This window comes from Scylla paramamosain, chromosome 30 (assembly GCF_035594125.1).
Source record: "Scylla paramamosain isolate STU-SP2022 chromosome 30, ASM3559412v1, whole genome shotgun sequence".
Taxonomy (NCBI): Eukaryota; Metazoa; Arthropoda; class Malacostraca; order Decapoda; family Portunidae; genus Scylla; species Scylla paramamosain.
In genome coordinates, this window is record NC_087180.1 from 16,486,766 (window position 1) to 16,508,099 (window position 21,334).

The 21,334-nt window shown below is 41.5% G+C and overlaps 1 protein-coding gene and 1 long non-coding RNA gene across 2 annotated transcripts in view; one reads left to right on the top strand and one right to left on the bottom strand.

The window, feature by feature from the left end:
* Positions 1–2,145: 2,145 nt before the first annotated feature.
* LOC135115930 (uncharacterized) overlaps positions 2,146–21,334 on the bottom strand; it is a 112,157-nt gene continuing 92,968 nt past the window's right edge. The window contains exons 3-4 of the long non-coding RNA XR_010276107.1: positions 17,304–17,500; positions 2,146–2,590 (exon numbers count right to left, since the gene is read on the bottom strand). This is a non-coding gene — a long non-coding RNA (uncharacterized LOC135115930). The remainder of the gene's footprint in view (positions 2,591–17,303; positions 17,501–21,334) is intronic.
* The window catches only part of LOC135115925 (homeobox protein engrailed-1-B-like), an 83,580-nt gene continuing 80,033 nt past the window's right edge, over positions 17,788–21,334 (top strand). Inside the window, 2 exon segments of the mRNA XM_064033060.1 lie at positions 17,788–19,057; positions 19,060–19,167. Of these exon segments, the coding sequence (XP_063889130.1) occupies positions 18,655–19,057; positions 19,060–19,167 (511 nt within the window). The 5' untranslated portion in view covers positions 17,788–18,654.

The following is a 21,334-nucleotide window of genomic DNA, read 5'->3' on the forward strand; positions in this document are numbered from 1 at the left end:
AGGGAAGTCCAAACGACACGTCTGTTTTTTGTTCATTTCACCACACCACTCTGTATATGGAATTCAGCCATATTATTGCGTTCTGATTCAGCTCTAAGTTCTATTCCTCGAAGTAACATTATAAGAGTGTTTAATTTTCCGGGAGATTCCCCTTCTGGTGAAAAATTATGGTGATACTTTGTAAATGTGAGAAAAGTTTAGTGAAATTGAGATTTATGTGAAAAAATTATGAATATATTTGTATTTTAAACAAGTGATTTTTTTTTTTTTTGCCTAGGAGGTTACCTTTAAGAAATCTACATTTTGCGCTATTTTCATTTTTTTTTTTTTATTGTCTTTTCCTGTAACTTTTTTTTCACCTCTGTTACTTTAAAGTCCCTATAGAACTTTGCAAACCTCTCGTTACAGCGACAGCAGAGGCTTCAGATTAATATGTAATTCAATGTATGCTTACAATACTAACCACCAAAAGCTGCCACGTGACAATTAACTTCGATGCATAATTTCTGTTCCCTTGAAGATATTTACAGTTTTACTCTAAGAAATCCACAAATTTGTCACTAAGCACGTATACAATAACGTTCAGTATGACGAAAAAATGAAAATATGCACATTTAATAGCACACACAATGACGTTCTGTATGCCAAAAAGAAGGAAAAAAAGAACACACACTTAATCTCACATTTACACATTAACGTCACACACACACACTCACCATACACTCCGCACAACACAAGAGTGGCAGAGGAATGGAATAGACTTAGTAATCAGTTAAGTTGAGTCATTGGGGGACTTTAAAAGAAGATTTGACCAATTTATAAATGAGGATGATAGATGGATACAGGTAGGTAAGTAGGTTTCATGTAGGGATTACCACGTGCAGGGTCGCTGATTCCTTAAACCTTCCCTTATCCTCTTAAATTCTTAAAAGCGAAACACTGGCATTGAGATCGACAGGGGAAAAAATAAGTTCCCGCCTCATCTTGCAGGGCTGTCCTGTGGGGAATATCCAAGCTCATGGTCATTTTTAGTCCCTGAAAGCGGACAAAACCAATTAGTGATGCGTCCCCAGTACAATCATGCGAGAGACTCGTGGTTTGACTGTGTGGGTAGTGTGGGGAGTCTGTGGGGGATGACTAGCACACAGCAAAAACATGAGGCACATGTGTGGACCTTGGCGGTATAAAGACGCGAGTGAGTGTTGCAATCATCCCAGACAGATGCTTTAGGGTAGCGGGTTGGCAGCTGTGATGGTAGAGAAGATATGAAGAGGAGAGGAGTAAGGATGAGTAAATACAGTAATCTAGAGACTCTTTAAGCCATGTGAGTGATAATGAGAAGGTTATGGGAGAGGAAAGTAAAGGAAAACAAAGGAAATAAAAAAGTTAAAGGAAAAAAAAATAAGATGTGATTTTTTTTAAAGAAAAATGTAAGTTGATATCAGTAAGCTTTGTAGGTTGAGCAGGCAGCTCTCTCTCTCTCTCCCTCTCTCTCTCTCTCCCTCTCTCTCTCTCTCTCTCTCTCTCTCTCTCTCTCTCTCTCTCTCTCTGTATTTCACTTAAAAAAAAAAAAAAACACTAAAAGGCACTTTTCAGTTGATATACACTTTTTATATCAGTATTCCTTTTCTACTTCTCATTTAATAATCTGCAATCTTATGAAAAATTTTTATCGTAAAGTTTTTTCCATTTTTATTTATTTATTTTTATTAAAAAAAATCAATATATAAAATTTTTTATCTCATAAATGGAATATATTCTTTACTTAAAGGAGATCAGTATGCATATGTAAAATAGTCTTTAATGTTCTTAAGAGCGCAACGGAGATAATAATCATATTTCATTTTTTTAAACTAAGACACTTAAAAACAAACTTTCGATGATATATACTTTATATATCAATATTCTTTATTTTTCATAATTTTCTTATTTTATGATTTAATTATGGTGTCGGAGGGTAATGGTGGTGGTGAAGGTGGCAAACACAATGTCTACTTTCTTCTCCCGTGCCATGACGTGCAAACATCACAGAGTTGGAAAGTACTCACTGATAGCGTATGTGCCGAGGAGACGCTATCAGTGAGTTTTGGGGGATACGTAAACAAAGAAAAGGAATGATTGGGCTTTATTCTGCAAATGAAACCAGACAATGATTTTTTTTCTTCATGTGCTTCCAGGCTGGCGACTTTTCAAATCACCATCCAGATATTTCAGACGAAGTCGTGGCGAGCTGGTGACCGTACACGATGCACACGTCTCAGTGTTTATCATGACGGCCTTTATCACCATGGTAGGAGTCATCACCGTATCCATCATCATCATGTCCATCATCATCACGATCATCACGGTAGGTGCTGTCATCACCATGATGGCCTCCATCATCGTCATCATCATGGCCTCCGTCATCACCATGATGGCCTCCATCATCGTCATCATCATGGCCTCCGTCATCACCAGGATGGCCTCTGTCATTATCACCGTAGGTTCCGCCACCACCATGAGGGTTGCCTAACTGAGGAGCTGCGGTGGTCACACAGGCCTGCAGTACCACCATCACCACCACTCCGAGCATCAAGAGGCGAGGACACATCTGACCAGAAAATATATATTAATACGAGTTATATTAATGAAGGATGAGTATACATGCTTATAAATCACCGAAACTCAGTTAAAGAGATTCACATGTCTTAATTTGGAGTAAAGTAATGATGGGCCAGCTATCAAACACTTTACTTTATCCTGATAATACTGCAACAATACTGTAATGTCTGAATAAGTATGACGAAACTATGGCCTAAATACTGCTTTCAGAACTAATTAGTGTTTACATTATTAGAATCCTGACGCACTAAATGAAGCATACAGTAACTCATTCCTTCACGAACATTGATTCCAGTCTCTCTCTCTCTCTGAAAACCTAAATCTTTTTTCAATGTAAGAGGGGCGCTGGCCAAGGAGAAATAAGTAAATAAAAAAAGACCTACTTCAGTGCCAGTCCCACAACGAGGTCGAAAAGAATCATCGAAATTTGTATGATGAGTGTAGAAACCTCCATTTTGACAGTGTTCAAATCTTATGACGGGGGAAATACAGAAGTAGGCAGGGAATTCCAGAGTTTACCAGAAAAGAGCTGAATGATAGAGAATACTGGTTAACTCTTGCATTAGAGAGGTGGATAGAGTAAGGGTAAGGCCATGGAAAACATTAATGGGTAAGATCTTAATAGGTGACACGAAGTAGTCGGAAGGTGAAGGAGAGGAAGGAACAAACCCTGAATAATCCAAAATAAAGATTTTAGCAAAGGTTTGAGAGAAGAGTTCATCATTAGAGACGGATGAGGTGACAGTGGTGCCATGAGATTGAAATAAAGGAGGAAATATAAAGAAGCAACGTTATTAAAAGATGCTTTTGGCAAGATGTCACAAGTCACGAGGGGAGTTAGATCTAGAAACATTTTGATATTTGCTATTGATGGAGGAGTTTTGGGCTAGTTGGAGCACAGACTTGGCATAATACTGGTCATAAATCTAAAGTATAAGAGATTCAGTTGCTGAAAATGTCAAGTGCCCTGAGTGGGCCAACTCCCTAACATGTGTAGCATGAGAACAGGCTGTGTTAAACTAATGTTTGGAAGGTTTAAGGTGAGACAAAAAAGTAAGAAACGTACGCCTCCATGCCTGACACTGACCTATGTTATGCGCTCAGCGCACAGAGACACGGACACAATGGTCATTCCAAGGAAAATGATAATAATACTTCCTCAGGTCTTCCCAGTTAGCAGAGACGAAACGCCAGAGACATCTCCGCCTTGGGGATCTTAAGGAGGAATTAGAGCGATAGGACAAGATAAAGATATGAGGTTGAAACAGATGGAGCCCAACAGAGAAGACAGGAGTGACAGCTGAAGCAGAAGGATTAGAGGCAAGGAAAAAGTCAAGAATGTTAGGCATATCTCCGAGACGGTCAGGAATGCAATACCGTGTTGCACCAGTTGCTCTAAGTCCAGAAGGATAGAAAAGTTAAAGGTTATTTCACTCAGTTGATCAGTGAAGGGAGAGGAATGCCAAAGCTTGTAGTGAACATGGAAGTCTCCAAGAATGGAGATCCTCTCTAAAGGGATAGTTAGGATAGTTAGATGAGTTAGGTGAGATGTACACAACACAGATAAGTGTAGTTTGACAGTGGGTCTGCAGTCGAAACCAGACTGTAGGAAATTCAAAAGATTCAGAGAGTAAGTTGAGTTGCTGTGCACATATACGTAGATACAACTCACCTTGCAGGCCAGCACTGCAGTGATGAAGTGGAGAGTTCAGTCAGCAGCAATGGACTGTGATAAGGCGGCGTGGACAGTCTCAATTTATACTATACAGCTGACTTAATTTTCTTCCCCCTTTCCTCCTCCTCCTCCTCTTCTTATACCCCTTGTGTACGTGATCAGCGTAATGACAAAAATCTTCAATTCTTTTTTTAAACAAAGGCAAACCGATTAATATAAACCGGAAATTTTGATCTTTCAGAGTTGCTCTCCTGATTTCGATGAAGCCCTGTGGGGAACTAGCGCAACTAGACATTAAGTTTGTCCTCCAACCTACGATGCCGCCCTACAGTGTTAGGTTGCGATGGCGCTCTCTTCCAGAGTATCTTGACGCAGCTGTTTTCTATTCTGGTTTTGTTGCTTTCTGTGTTTGCTAACGTGTGTATTTTAATTCCTCTGTTTATTTGTGTCCTCAAGGCTCTACGTCTTTATACTATTCTACGTGGTGCCAGTGTTGCTCAGCGTTAACTTCAAACTTCGCCTGCACTAGAATACCCGTGAAACTACCGTCCTATTGCTTTGATTTACTGCCTATCTAAAGTTTTTTAATCTATCATCAACAGGAAGATTCTTAAACTTCACAACCTTCTATCTGATCGCCAGTATGGGTTCTGTCAAGACCGTTCTATTGATCTTTTAACTTTCCTCACCGAGTCTTAGTCATCTTTTAAGGACTTTAGTGAAGCTTTTGCTGTTGACTTAGACATCAAAGTTTTTTTTTTTTTTATAGAGTCTGGCACAAACCTTTGATTTTCAAACTACTCTCCTATGGCTTCTATCATTCTCTCTGTAACTTCATCTCAAGTTTCCTTTCTGATCGTTATATTGCTCCTGTGGTAGACGGTCACTGTTCTTCCAAGTCAATTAAAAGTGGTGTTCCTCAGGGTTCTGTCCTGTCACCTACTTTCTTCCTGTTATTCATCAATGATCTTCTAAGCCAAACTTCTCGTCCTATCCACTCTCACGCTGATGATACCATCTTGCACTTTTCCACGTCTTTTCGTAGACATTCAACTTTGCAGGAAGTAAACAGTTTATGCAAGGAAGCCACAGAACGCCTGACTTCTGATCTCTCTAAAATTTCTAACTTGGAAAAAGAAAACTTGTTATTGTTCAATGCCTCAAAAACTCAATTCCTCCATCTATCAACACGACAGAACCCTCCAGACAACTATCCCCTCTTCTTCAATAACATTCAACTGGTCCCCTTTCTACACTGAACATGCTCGGTCTGTCCTTTTCTTATAATCTAAACTGGAAACTTCATATCTCATCTCGAACTAAAACAGCTTCTATGAAGTTGGGTGTTATGAGACGTCTCCTCCAGTTTTTATCATCCCCCACCTGCTAACTCTGTACAAGGGCCTTATCAGTCCATGTAAGGAGTATGGTTCACATGTGTGGGGAATTTCACTCATACCGCTCTTTTAGAGAGGGTGGAATCAAAAGCTTTTCGTCTCATCAACTCCTTCTCTAACTGACTGTCTTCAGCCTCTTTCTCATCGCCGCAATATTGCATTTCTTGCTAACTTCTACAGCTATTTTCATGCTAACTGCTCTTCTGAACTTGCTGCCAACATGTCTCCCCTCCTCCCGCGGCCTCGCTTTCTTTTTTCTCTCACTCCTAATCTGTCCGCCTTTCTAATGCAAAAGTTAACCAGTATTCTCAATCATTCAACCCTTTCTCTGGTGAACTCTGGAACTCTCTACCTACTTCTATATTTCCACCATCGTATGATTTCAACTCCTTCAAGAAGGAGGTTTCAAGACATTCATCCTTCAGTTTTTGACTATTGATTGGAACCCTATTCAGGCGCCGGCATCTCAGTAATTTTTTTTTTGGGGGGGTTGGATTTTTGTTGCCCTTTGGTGGTGTTTCTCCTACATAAAAAAAAAAATTATATATATATATATATATATATATATATATATATATATATATATATATATATATATATATATATATATATATATATATATATATATATATATATATATATATATATATATATATATATATATATATATATATATATATATATATATATATATATATATATATATATATATATATATAATTTTATATATATATATATATATATATATATATATATATATATATATATATATATATATATATATATATATATATATATATATATATATATATATATATATATATATATATATATATATATATATATATATATATATATATATATATATATATATATATATATATATATATATATATATATATATATATATATATATATATATATATATATATATATATATATATATATATATATATATATAAGGGAGATAATCGGAGGAAGATAGAAGTTTGAGACAGGTGGCAGAAAAAGGAGAGAGATTGAGGTACAAAGAGAAGAGGGAGGAGAAGGACGATGGGCGCGTCCCAGGGGAGTTTGAGCAACTGAGAAATCTTACATCATAATGTTTTTATTTCGTCCTTCAGTAAATCTTCAGTAAATCCACCACCACCACCACCACTTCCCCCACCCTTATTGAGTGTTGTATCCTCGCCTGCTTGCTACAACCACCACCACCAATTACCACCACACATCCCACTACCAACACCATAAACACATCCACCACGCAATACACAATGCTAAGGGAAGATTGGAGATTTACAAGCACAATACGAATGTAACTACTAAAAAGGAATAAAGAGATCATAGACAACATCGGCTTTCTAAGTATATAGATAAGTTTGCGAGATTCACTTATCTTAATTTAGAGTAAAGTAATGATGGGCCAGCTTTAAGAATCTTTACTTACTTTCATAATACAGCAACAATACTCTAATATCTGAATAAGGGCATATCTCAAAGACGTTAAGGGACAGAAATACGGTGTTGCACCAGTTGCTCTAAGTCCAGGAGGATAGAAAAGTTAAAGGCTAATTCGCTCAGTTGATCAGTGAAAGATGGATATTGTTGGTAGCGTGGATATTGCTGGTAGTGGGTTGGACTGACAAAGCTGGTGGTGAACATTGAAGTCTCTAAGAATGGAGGTCTCCACTAAAGGGAAGAGTGAGGATAGTTAGATGAGTTAGGTGAGAGGTATGCAGTACAGATTAGTTTAGTTTGATAGTGAGTCTGCAGTCGTAACCAGATGGAAGGAAATTCGGAAGATTCAGGTGCGTGGGCAGGAGAGCAAGTTGTGTCGCAGCACACATATATATGTAGATACAACTCACCTTGCTGGCCAGCACTGCAGGGATGAATTGAAGTTTCTTCCTTCTCCTCCTCTTCTGATCCCCCTTCTGCACGTGATCAGCGTAATGACAAGTGTTTTCCTTTTGTTCGTAAACAAGGGTAAGCCGTTTACTCTAAAACGGAAATTTTGACCTTGCAGAGTTGCTCTCCTGACTGCAATTAGGCCCTACGGGAAACTTACATTACCAGACATTACGTGTTTCCTCCAACCTTGAGGAGCCTCTCCTTATGCTGATGGTTGGGCGTGGAAGTTAATTGGTGCCTGTCGGCCAGGACTCCAAAGAATGACAAGTCATCACCTTGTGGAAAACTTGATCCTTATGCGCAGCGTAAGCTAAGATGTGATTTACATTTTTTCCAGTCAATGGAAGGACGCCGGTAAACAGTCAACACTGGTTGTCGCTGCCACGTCTGTCGTTCTTGCTTATCACCTATCTTCTTTGCTTTATTTTCCAAATGGGGAGTTCCCGGAACTAATCCGCCAGATGCCATCGCTACTGCATTTCTCTTAGTGACATGAGCTAAAATACTGATATTGTAAAGCCTCTGTCCATACAAATGCACAGAACATTGATCATTACGATACTTTCAAAATTCTGCATCGTCTTTTAAATATTTTGAATGGATAATTTTGAGAGAAGTAGGTCAAAACAAAAATATTATTCGTGATTAATTAGTAATACTGTTATCAATATTTTGAATGCAGCATATTATAAATCTAAAATCTACTGATTAGGCCAATGGAAAAGAAAAAAAGCATAAGACTGTACTATGTAGTATAATATACTCAGTAACATCGTGATATATGGATATAGTTATTTTCGTGAGGATTTTACCATCTTTTTCAGGAAGCGAGCGACATGGCAAAGTAATCGAACACCAAAATACCTCTCAGGACTGTTCTGTCTTAAGAGGAGAGGAATACAGGAAGTCACAGGTTCATGGAGTTGTGGCATGGACACACTACGTGTTTGTTAATTTCAACTAAGGTGGGGCAGTCAGATATTTATTTATTTTTTTTTTTTGTTAAATATACAGCATTACTCTCGCCAGGACACTAGAGTTTCCTATATTCAATTAAAGTTGTCGTTTTCATATACTACTATGTAACTTGGAGCTTTAAGTGGCACAGACATCTTTACTGTCGTCTACATTAATATGCTTCCAGTCAATGGTGTACTTTTGGAAATCTCGAGATGACCAAACAAATTTAAATGCCAATTCACTATGAAACCAATTTCAAGTACTTTTGTTCATGAATACAGTTCGATTTTACCTGTGTTATTACTTAGAAGGAATTATGCAGAAAAGTATGTAATGTAAGCTCATTGCATCTTTATGTATATAGAATGACACTGTAGGTATATTTGATATTGCTCCTATGTGTGAGAAGGGGACATATCTGGTGCTGCCGCCTGGTGACACTCACTAGTTTATCAAACTCCCCATTGTCACCACAGTTTCCTGCCTTCAATTGTCATGCGGATCTTCTTCTTCTTCGTTGCCGTCGTTGCAATGTTTCCTTTAGGGATTCTTGCCGCCTCTGTTACGATGATGTACTTGCCACTCTGTTGCCACTACTGTCTTGGTTAGATTGTCGCCATCACTGTATCAGATGAGATTCTTGGTATGGTGTTGATTACTCCAGGGGAGCTGGTAGTAGCTGGATATTGTTGGTAGCGTGGATATTGCTGGTAGTGGGTTGGACTATGGTAGATTGTGCGAGTAAAAGACACAATTTATGAGCTCTTGATTTAATGATGGACAGGATGTGCAGGCGTGATACCGAGGAACAATTGATGACAGACATGATGATACTTGATTATCTCTCTCTGACGATTGATGTGAACTCTCGACTGACATGAACTGACACTCTAAACAGACTGACTCACTAGCTACGCCTACGGCTCTATTTATGCGAGATGAAGATGATCAGAGTTCAGAATCTGAGATGAAAGAAATGACCAATGAGGTGGCTGGAAATGGAGTGAAGGAACCAATGGTAGAGGTCGTTATTTTGGCCAATGACCAGGGAGGACAACAGGAAGGCGATGCAGGTGTTTTCCCTAAGGACAGGCAGGAATGTAGGGAAGGTAGGTGTGGTATTCCCATGAGAGAGCGAAAGGGAGGAGAAAGGTTAAAATAGACTGAGCCTTTAAGTATTAAAAAAAAATCAGTGATATCACGAAGTTATAGTAGCCAAACACATTATCAGGTATCTATAAATGTGTGGATGTCCTCGTAAGCTGCATGCGATACAAACCACCACTTCAAGTTAATACAGGTACTGGCTGACAAAGTTCAGGACACAATTGTGCCAGGAAATCGGCTCTGTTCTCTGGACGATACCAAAGGAAGTGGTGGGAGAAATTTCCATCTTTCCTCCGAAGAGTTCCACGCCTTTCGCCGCAACTAAAAAAACCGCTGGATACTTGGAGAAGGCGTAGAAGAACCGTCCTCCCGTGTCCAGATGTATTTGTGGTTTCTCCTCTTCCAGGGGGTTCCAAAGGCATGCGTGGTCCACCTCGTAGCGGGCATCTGGGCTCACACGGGGCATCCACTTGAGCACAGGACTGAAGAAGAAGAACACAGAGGAGCAAAGTGAGATGCCTTGGGTGGCTTGTCTGGTGCGGAGTGTGGTGCTGTCCTGGAAGATTCCAGCCCTTGGGGAGTCAATTTGGCTGTGCTTGGGCACCATCAGGAATGTGCAAGGGAAGGAAACACTGCCGGACAACTCCACCGTCACCGCCTCTACTACCTCCACCACCGCCTTCGTTTCCAAGGCCAGCTGACGGAGTGTAAGCCGCCTCGTTGCGTGGTGCTTCATCAAGGACGAGGTTGTTCTGCAGTCGACCTTCTCACAGTAATGGCTGAGGGTGAATGCTGGAAGGACACGCGTAGATGCAGCTAAGTGGTGTGTGAGGAGGGCAAGGCAGCCTCCTCAGCCTCCGGTGCGAGGTAGATGTATATCTTCTCCGTTTTCTCCGCCTGTTCCGCCATCTGTTCACGATGCTGCTCTAGGCGTTTTTTACACTTGTATTCATGAAGCCTTACGCGTTTCCAGACAAAGAGGTAGAAGGCTGCCAGGAATATTAACATCACCACGATACAAATGCTCCAGCCTGTGTCAGAATCTGTTGGGTCATTCATTTTTGGGATTTACGAAATAAATATTTATCATTGAGGACAACAGTGAGGAAAGACATGCTTCTGACCCTCGCGAATGTTGAGACTCGAAGCTCTTAACATCCACGAGTGAGATTGCCAACCATTTGCGTTGCTTCGGTCAGTCCTCGTAGTGTATTGGTCGCTGCGTATGTCGGGTGCACTATACTGTGCTCAGATCGAGGCTTAAAGGTTGCAAGTTCGATCCTGGCTCTTTGCAGTTTCTAGGATGGTTGGGTAAGACTTTATCACAACCCTAATATGCGTCTTCCTATTCTTTGTATGTGTTACGCTTTGAATATTAGGTATTTCTCCTCACATGACCTCGTCGTAGTGGCGTTATAAATTATCAGCATCCTAAATTAATATTTTCAGAGGATATCACCCCCGAAAAACAGGGAGAAAGAGAAAATAACGATGAAATAGACAACCGCAATCTTTCTACTACAATAAATGAGAATAATTTTATTATAGTTATCCTTAAAAACTTACAGAAAACTAGACAAGTCTCCGTAAAAGAAAATCAAAATTCAAGGGGGAACTGCACAAGAACCATAGTGTCTTGCCTCCCGCCACACGAGTCATGGGAAAAACCAGTGCAAGTTATGAATCCAGCTCAATGATATCGCACAGCACTGGGTCGCTCAATTCAGACGAGGAATTTAAACCTGTTCTTATTTTACACTCTGTACCATATCAATTAATTTATATATTTATCATTCGTATTGATTTCGTCTTTATTGCAAAGGATTATGGGAAGAAGAGATGGGAAGGGGACATGTTGCTCTGTATCGAGGATGTGTAATGAAAAATCTACTATGTGTGGGAAAAATAAAGTAGAACAAAGCATCTCTACAAATCATTTAGAAGAGTGTTGTAGTTGCTGAGAGTTTTGCTGTGGATCTGCTGACAACTTATCAATCTTCAAGTTTTATGAGGGAGTAAACACATTTATATCGAGTGTAAATGTTAATCGACTCTCGTCCATAACTACACCTATGATATAAACAAAGGCGGAGAAAGGATAGATCTATGGTCTTGAGGCACTCCTTACTTAAATACTATAAAAGGAGTGGAAAAAGGAAACACCCCTGAGGTACTCACTTTTCTACGTCTTATCTATTCACAAACTCCACCGTTTTCTTTTAAAAGGAAACACTTTCACGGTGTTCTCAAAGGCCACGCGACAAGACGGCCCTTCTCTCAAGCCCTTAGTGTGGGAGTCACGTAAAGCCTTCCACATAATATTGCATTAACCGTCTGTTCACCTCATGCCTTTCATCCCCAGCCTATGCCCACTTGTCTAGGCATTCATGAGTTGCAATACATCCCAACCTAGTCTCTCTCTCTCTCTCTCTCTCTCTCTCTCTCTCTCTGGCTGCGTTATTTTTTTTGTGTGTCATCTTTCTTTCATTCTAGATATTTTTTGTTTCCTTTTTGTGTATTCTACGTACTATATCCATTAATTCTCTCTCTCTCTCTCTCTCTCTCTCTCTCTCTCTCTCTCTCTCTCTCTCTCTCTCTCTCTCTCTCAGTTGTCTCATTTCCTCTCCAGATTATTTTTTCAACCTTTAATTATCTGTTTCACTCTCTTTCCTGCCTTGCTCTTTAATAAATGTTCAATAAGGGTGATTAATCCCATTCATAACGACTAAATTAGCACCCTTACTGAATAATGGTACGTTCGCTACACATTATTCACTTTAATTTGTATAGGGAATATATTACCAAGGACACTCTTTGTTTGAACGTCTTTATAACCTAGTGGATTGTAGGGTAAGGCAGTTTTCTTCTCATGTTCTCCCTTGTACAGGTTAATTGATAATATTTAACATGTTCTTACTTTGTTTAATTTTTTTTTAGATATTTTTTTTGTAGTGCCATATTTATCAATTATTTCATATCTAAGAAGTGTTATTCTGTTTTAATTCGTATTTATTTCTAATTTGCGTTTTGCCTTGTTTTTTTTTTTTTTTTTTTTTTTTTCACTGGGATTCGAATCCGGTGCAGTACTAAGCGATGTGTTTACCAGGCAAGTCCTTGAGCCTGGAAGCCACTCGTTTCTTATCTGATTCATAAAATGTTTAGTTACGACATCAAAATACAACGGAGAGAGGACGCGTACGTACACACACACACACACACACACACACACACACACACACACACATTTTATACTTTGAATGAAACAATATCACCACCTCACACCCTTCTCTCTCTCTCTCTCTCTCTCTCTCTCTCTCTCTCTCTCTCTCTCTCTCTCTCTCTCTCTCTCTCTGCCTCCCTCCCCTCACCCTAATATCCTCCCCCTCCTCCCCTTTCCCCTTTGGAGGGTCGGGGAGGGGGGAGAGTCAACAGACGGAGCGTGACTTATCATCCTGTTCCCTCACCACCACCACCAGCGTGTGTGTGTGTGTGTGTGTGTGTGTGTGTGTGTGTGTGTGTGAAGGGGGGAAAGAAAATTACTTGAGATATTACTACTACTACTCCTTCCACTGCTACTACTACTGCTACTACTGCTACTGCGACTTCTGCTGCTGCTACTGTGAGGTTCTTTGTTGTTGGTTCTATGATTACGAAACATGATGCGTGTTTACTCTATATAAGGTAGGTTGTTAATGTCCCCAACACACACCAGCGTCTGTGATCGACAACCCGGTGTGTTTGTATGTGATAGTTCTGGTTGCTGTCGTTGTTGTTGTTGTTGTTGTTGAGGTGGTGGCGGTGGTGGCGGTGGTGGTGATGATGATAATTAATGATAATAATATAATGATGATAATAATAATAATAATAATAATAATAATAATAATAATAATAATAATAATAATAATAATAATAATAATAGTAATAATAACAACAACAACGACAACAATAATAATAAAACAATAATAACAATAATAATAATACTGAGAAAAGAAGAAAGAAGAAAAACATAGGAACAATTACAGGAACAGGAACAACAACAACAACAACAACAACAACAACAACAACAACAAAAACAACAACAACAAACAGCGGCCTTTCCTCTCTCCCTCCCTGACACCCATGAAAAAAAAAAAATGTGATGGTGAGTGTAGGTGAAAGTTAGCTTATGGTGGTGGCGGTAGTGATGGTGGTGGTGGTGAAGGTGAGCGAGCAAGTCACAATGGGGGAGTGAGAGGGAGGCAAGCTTGGTGGTGGCAGTGGTGGTGGTGGTGGTGTCGCCATTAGTGTTCACAACAGACAGGGATTAATCTTCATTGCAGAGATTTTTGATGCATGGCCTGCTAAGGGGATGTGCTCTGAGCTGCGCCGGTGGGTGGGTGGTTGGGGAAGTGGTTGGGTGGGAGAGTGGATGAGTTGGGAGTGGGTGGGTGGGTGGGATTGGTGGGTGAGTGTGTGGTAGCTAATTTTGTTTACCTCTTTTCTTTCTGTCATACTTGTTGTTGTTGTTGTTGTTGTTGTTTTACTGTCTTTCTTTTGTTCTATTTTTCGTCTACTTTTCGTCTTTTTTTTCCTTATTTCTTTACTTTTTTTTTCTGGCCATTTCGTCTTTGTGTCTTTTATTTATCTAAATTTCTACCTTTATTGTCTTCATTTTAAGTTTTCTCATTTTATGTTCCTGTATATTTCGTCTTAGTTTTATTAGTTCCTTTTATTTTGTCCGTCTATTTCGTAAATTGAAGTTTGTTTTATCTATCCATGTTTTAATTGTTCGATTAAGTCCGTCTTTTCTATTTCCCTACGTATTCTTTGCGTTTCTCTAGCCTTTCCCTTCTTTTCCATCTTCCTTCATATTTTTTTCATTCATTTTTCATTCATTTTCCATTTTTTTTTATGTTAACCTACTTCTTTATCTCTTCGTATCAGTCTATGCTTGTTTCTCTGATCTTAATGTACGATAATATAAATTTAAGCACAATACCAGTCTTCATACAAGCAGCGTGTGGCATTGAGTAAATAACGATACAAAATCACTTAACAACAACGAAATCGTCCTTTTTATTTCCCTGATGTTGAAGCACGAAGGAACCAGTCTTAGTTTCAATTATGCAAGTTCCGGTACTGAAGGTAGAAGGGAATTTGAAGAAGGGAAGTAGGAAAAGACAGGAAACCTCACTCAAAGGAAAGATTTTGGTCCAAACGCTTCAAAAGTAATGCCAAGATCTGACCACCGAAGCAAAAAAAAAATTATTAAAATATAAGAAAGACTGCGTGTGTGTGTGTGTGTGTGTGTGTGTGTGTGTGTGTGTGTGTGTGTGTGTGTGTGTGTGTGTGTGTGTGTGTGTTTGTGTGTGTGTTTGTGATTCCTATTCGTTTATTTGTGATATATCGCTATTCCCAATTTAAATCTATTCTCCCTTGCCTCAGTTATTCTCCCTCTTTCTCCTTCTCCTTCTCTTCCTTCTCCTACTCTTTATCTATCCTTCCCTTCGTTGCTTATTTTCTTCTCTTCTCTTTCTCTTCTCATGTGAGGAAACGAACACTGATGGAAGGAGGAAGGGAGAGGAAGGGAGAGATGAAGGGAGAGAAGGATGGAGTGGAGGGGGAGAGCATAAATGATAAACGAGAGAGAGAGAGAGAGAGAGAGAGAGAGAGAGAGAGAGAGAGAGAGAGAGAGAGAGAGAGAGAGAGAGAGAGAGAGAGAGAGAGAGAGAGAGAGAGAGAGAGAGAGAGAGAAAGCGCAACAAATAATTAGAGATATTGACAGAAACGAAACATAATAGAAAATGTTATGAGAAAAAAAAAAGATTGTATTTTAATCACTAAATTTTATCCTGCCTTTCTTGATGCTTTGAGATCCACTGCTAATCCTCTTGTGTTCATTGTAATGGAGTTTTAAACCGCGTATACCTTGTACTTTCTCTACCAGTATATGAACTGCTTCTAAATACGGCGAAAGATAATTGATTTTCTAATAGAGTGGTAGAGAACTGGAATAGACTCGTTCAGGTTGCTAGTGATGAGTCAATGGGTGGCTTTAAAAGAAGATTATAGGTAAATTTATGGACAGGGATGATATACGAGTAGGTAAGTATTTTATAAAGAGTTCACCACATGTAGGCCTGATGGTTTTCTTATAGATTGTCTTATTTTATTTTATGTTCTTAAGCTCCTCTGTCTATCTACCTATTTATCTTTATCTCTGCATTTGTCTATTTATGTTTGTCCTTCTATCTATCTATACTATCTATCTATCTGTTCTCCTTATGACTTTTTCCTCTTCATTCTATAAACTTGACTTGTTCAGGCCGCTTTAAATAAACCATCTTTGTCCTGTTTCCATTACTTTTAAAAGGAATGAACCTCCGTTGTTTTTCTTCCTTCTCAACAACTTTTTCTGAAGGTGAGAATCAAGTGCTTGACAAGATTATAATTGGGCTAAACGTCAAACTTCTACAGGTTTCCCTTATCGAATGACATCAACTTTTATTTATCACTCTTTTGGTGTGTGTGTGTGTGTGTGTGTGTGTGTGTGTGTGTGTGTGTGTGTGTGTGTGTGTGTGTGTGTGATAATGTCTGTTTATCTCCGTGTAAATTGAAGTGAACAGGTTCCAAGACTTGTTTTTTCGGTCATAATATGATGAATTTTTAAACGTGCGTTCGACAAGCCGGGTAAATAATGTGCTCAAAACACAGATATAAGATGCGGAATGAATGGCCACTCTTGCTTAAGTGAATTATCAATGAAAATAAAATACGGCGTTTGACAGATAATCGTTTTTCCTCAAATGATTTAATGCCTCCGTGCCTTATAATCCCCAGACAAGGAAGAATTAAACTGCAACGTGTAATCGCCCAAATAAACTTATACGAAGCATTATAATGGATCTCTTCGCAGCTTACAATTTTTGGGAAAAAAAAAGGGTTGAAAAAAAAAAGACCTTCAACAGTTAACATCGTAGTCAAATATATTTACTCTTACTTTCTAAATCACCTCCGTATCTTTACTTAATCCTAACAGGTGATTAGCGGGACGTGGCGGTAAAGTGAGAGTGTTCATCTCTGGAACAAAGGTAAATACAAACACCAGCTAACGAAAACGGGCGCGCGGGACCCGTAGAGTTAAGATAGATATGCAAACTTTCATTTCCCGTAGAATTAAACACTATGCAGTCACGGTGATGAGTTGAGGAAGATCCCATACTTATTTCATAGGTATTTTAGTGTTTTTTCATTATGTTAAGTCTTCTGACCTGCCAGGAATATATCAGTTATCAAGAGTTAAATAAGAGTGAATAAGGCAGATTAGTGAACTTAAAACTGAAGGAAAACACAATATCTATCACCTATGAGGTTTTCTAAGGAGACTGTAGTAGATTATAGGACTTAAGACTAAAGAAAACACAAATACTAAGATGCCAGTTGTTACAAGGAGACTGCATCAGATTACATGACTTTAAATTGAAGAGAAAAAAAAAAACGCAAAGAGCATAAGATAAATGAATAGAAGTGTGCTCAAGTTTTCACCGCGACTGTACAAAAGAAACACGTCTGCCAATCATCACACAAGTCCTACTCTAACATTTTCCTCCACCCGTGGCCGCCGAACGTGAAGGAAGCGGCGGCGATGGAATCAATGGCGCTAACTTAAGTACCTGGCGATGCTATTCCGCTGATTTACGACTCCCGCTTAGACAGTTTCTGGTTGAGGTGGTGACAGCTCGGTTAACCCAGACACGGCCCCGTTAACGTGTCCTGCGGGTGACGGCTGCGATTTTGTACAGGGAAGGTGGTGGTGGTGGTGGTGGTGGTGGTGGTGGAAGGACAGGAGAGGAGACGAATAGCCTGAGTTCTGGAAGAGAAGAAAAGAAAGTTTCATAATAAAGAAAGAGAGAGAGAGAGAGAGAGAGAGAGAGAGAGAGAGAGAGAGAGAGAGAGAGAGAGAGAGAGAGAGAGAGAGAGAGAGAGAGAGAGAGAGAGAGAGAGAGAGAGAGAGAGACAGACAGACAGACAGACAGACAGACAGACAGACATACAGACAGACAGTAAAAGAGAAGAGACGGTGCCTGGCAAGGGTGATGAAAGAGGAGCGGGGCGGAGGGAAGGAGGAGCTGTGCGGGAGGAGCAGGAGGGAGGCTGGGATGGTCCTTCGATAGAGTCCTCGGAGCAAGATCAACAGCGCCGTGTCTGTAGTCAAGTAGGAGTTTTCCTCACCTTCCTCGCGTCTCGCCTCTCCCTCCCGCCCCTGCAGCGACACATCTGGTGGCGGGGGCTGCGGGAGGGAGGGGCGGGCCGCTGAGGTCCTCAGTGCTCTTGTTAGCAGCGACACCCTCGATTTATGAGTATGGTGGTGAAAATAGAGACCAATTATGGCCATTATGAAGGTGACAGTGGTGTGTGCGTAGCTCAGCCGCCATCATCTGCCCCACTGTAATCTCGCGGCGGCCACCGGGAAACACTATCTGGCGGTGGGCGGGGCCTGGAAGGTCGCCGCCCCTGGTTGGTCGACCCTCCGCCCCGGTCCCGCCCATTATCAAAGGTCGATTAACGATTGGCGGCTGTCACGTGGTGGGTGCCTGGAGGCGGGGCTGCGCTGCGCAGTGACGTCATCAGTGATTGGTGGGTGGGCCGGGTAATTTGTAGTGTGATCGCCGGCGTTGAGGATGTGTTAGTGGCGGTGATAACAACTCCCCGGGGACGATGGCGCCGCGTGCTGCCCTCCGCTAGTGGCACCGCTGGCCCTCACTCACGCCGCCACCATCATGTATTCCGCCCGCAGGTGCTACTAATTGCTAGGTGCGACTCGGCTCCGACACACCTGGAAAGTGTTGCGTTCCCGCCGGACCAGCATCGTGTGCCGACGGCGGCAAGTCCCCAGCAGGTGGCGGCCGCCCATGGCTGCTGCCCGGCCCCGGGGCTGAGCTGCTCCCGGTGGCCTCCAGCGGCTGCTAACGAGACGGTAATTACCGCAGTGAGTGTAATTAGCGGGAGAACCGCAACGGCCCCATGTGCGAGCCGATGGCCAGCATGGAGCCCTCGCAGCCCACCGACGACGACATCTCCGTCGGGAGCAACTCCCCGATGGTGACTCCGCGCCACGACACCGACGACTCCATGATCGACGTGGACGACAGCGGCGACGGCGGCGCGGGGGACAAGGGGGCGGCGGGGCCCAAGGTGGAGCCGCCGGACCCCGCCATGAGCCCCGGTCCGCCCCGCACCCCGCCCGCCGCCCACCAGGCCAACAACGCCCCGCTGCACCGCGCCCTCAAGTTCTCCATCGACAATATCCTCAAGCCGGACTTCGGGCGGCGGCTCGGCGACAGCCTGGAGACGAGCGAGCAGCCCGTGGACTTGTCGCGGGTGACGGCCAGAGACCCCAAGGACCCCGTCAGGAACCCGGGGGCGCCGCGCCCGCCCCCACCGGCATGGTGGTAAAGGAACGCGAAAGCACCGTGGGAGGAACCCTGTGGCCCGCCTGGGTGTACTGCACCCGCTACTCCGACAGACCTTCCGCAGGTGGGTGGTTGTCTGGTCTTCTTCCTTCCCGGGACAGCGGGACACACACACACACACACACACACACACACACACACACACACACACACACACACACACACACACACACACACACACATTTCAGTAACTCGATTAACACCCCAGCGCGCGTACATTTCTCTTATAGATATGCATGTGCGTATGTGCGTATGTGTGCGCATGAATAGCGGTGAGGACGAGTGCGTACAAAAAGAAACAGAAAACAGTGTGCAGGGCTTCGTTTGTAAATGAGGCGCGGGTCAGAGGTCAGCCGCAACCGCGAAATTTGACGCAACATTTTTTTCCCCAAACAATGGGCGGCCGAGAGCCCCATCTGGCCGCGAAGGGAGACGCGCCCCCTCCTCCTCTTCCTCCTTAGCCCCACCCTTACCCCTTCTCGTATTGTTATTGTTCCTGCACTGTACGCGTAGTCTAATGCGCTGTGTGTGTGTGTGTGTGTGTGTGTGTGTGTGTTTGTTTTTCTTCTTCTTTTGTCTGTCTGTCTGTCTGTCTGTCTGTCTGTCTGTCTGTCTGTCTGTCTGTCTGTCTGTCTGTCTGTCTGTCTGTCTGTCTGTCTGTCTGTCTGTCTGTCTGTCTGTCTGTCTGTCTGTCTGTCTGTCTCTCTCTCTCTCTCTCTCTCTCTCTCTCTCTCTCTCTCTCTCTCTCTCTAGCCCTTCCCGTTTACACTGCACATATTAGTAAATCCTAGAGAGAGAGAGAGAGAGAGAGAGAGAGAGAGAGAGAGAGAGAGAGAGAGAGAGAGAGAGAGAGAGAGAGAGAGAGAGAGAGAGAGAGAGAGGTAGGTAGGTAATCAGGAGTACGTTTTCCTCTCACGGTCCCGTTTGTGCTCCGGAGTCGCGTTATTTCAGGGTTATGTTGTCGCCTTTTACGTACTGCTGTATTACGGCTTTTTGCGGCGGAATTTAATAGAGCCATTTCGCTTACGGTGGCAGAGGAGGAGGAGGAGGTGGAGGAGGTGGAGGAAGTGAAATAGCGAAATGAGGAACTTTTAGAGCTATTTATAAACGAGGAAAAGTGTACAAAAGAAAAAGAAAAGCTGAAAAGGTTCACAGAAATTTTCTAACGATAAAAGGATGATGAAAAAAAAAAGTAATATTATATAAAATGAAAGCGAAAAGAAGGGCGGAAAGGAAAGTTAATAAAGGATGGAAGAGGAGGAGGAGGAGGAGGAGGAGGAGGAGGAGGAGGAGGAGAGAAGCAGGGCCACATGATGCAAACGAAAAAAAAGAAAAAAAAAGATACCAACGCAACGCGAGATAATTTGGTTACGTAAAATAATTGGATTCACGTTTCGGTCCCACAAATATGCGGCGTTAAGTAACACCGAGTCTTCTTCAGGGGGAGGCTCTCACTTTAACCCTTTGGCATTCTCTCTTTCGTAATTATCCTTACTGGGACCTTTATTCTTGTCCTACAGCCACCTCCTAACATTATACTGCCTGGATGCTGTAAAATCTATTCTTTTTATCGCTTTCTTTCTTGTAGATGCTTATGAATATTACATACGTTGTTTTTAATGGTGTGAATTGTTGCTGAGGACAGTGAAAGAGTTAATTTCAGGAGCGTAACGGAGGTAACTAAATGCGCGGCACAGTGAGAATAAAGACAGAGAAGGATAAAATGATGAGAAATGAACAGAAAAAAGAAGGAATGAGAAAAATTAAGCCTAGACACGATACAAGAACTAAAAAAAGAAGAAAGAGCGGATGAATAAGGCAAAGCATCTAAATATTATACGGAAAATACATTGCTTAGAAGTTCTAGTAAGATGTATTGATGCTTAGAAGGGAAGGAAAGAGTAATTACGTCTGAGAACATTAGTGGAGGATTACTTAGGAAGAAAATTTTATCGGAGCTTCTAGAACTTTGAAACGAAGGTAAAAGAAATTTTGTAATCGAAGTTAGAACGAAAAAAAGAATGATATGCTTGATCTACAAAAAAACGATGGAGGAAAATACCCTTCGACGAAAAAAAATACAATCGGAATTAAAGCAAAGAATAAAGAAGAAATAGATCTTAAAAACAACAATAACAATGGTGAAGAAATTCCTTGCAATGAAGCTTTATTAGCAAATCCTCCTTGAGCGTCATTCCTTTCTTCGCTGTCCTGTAAACAAACCCGCCTCC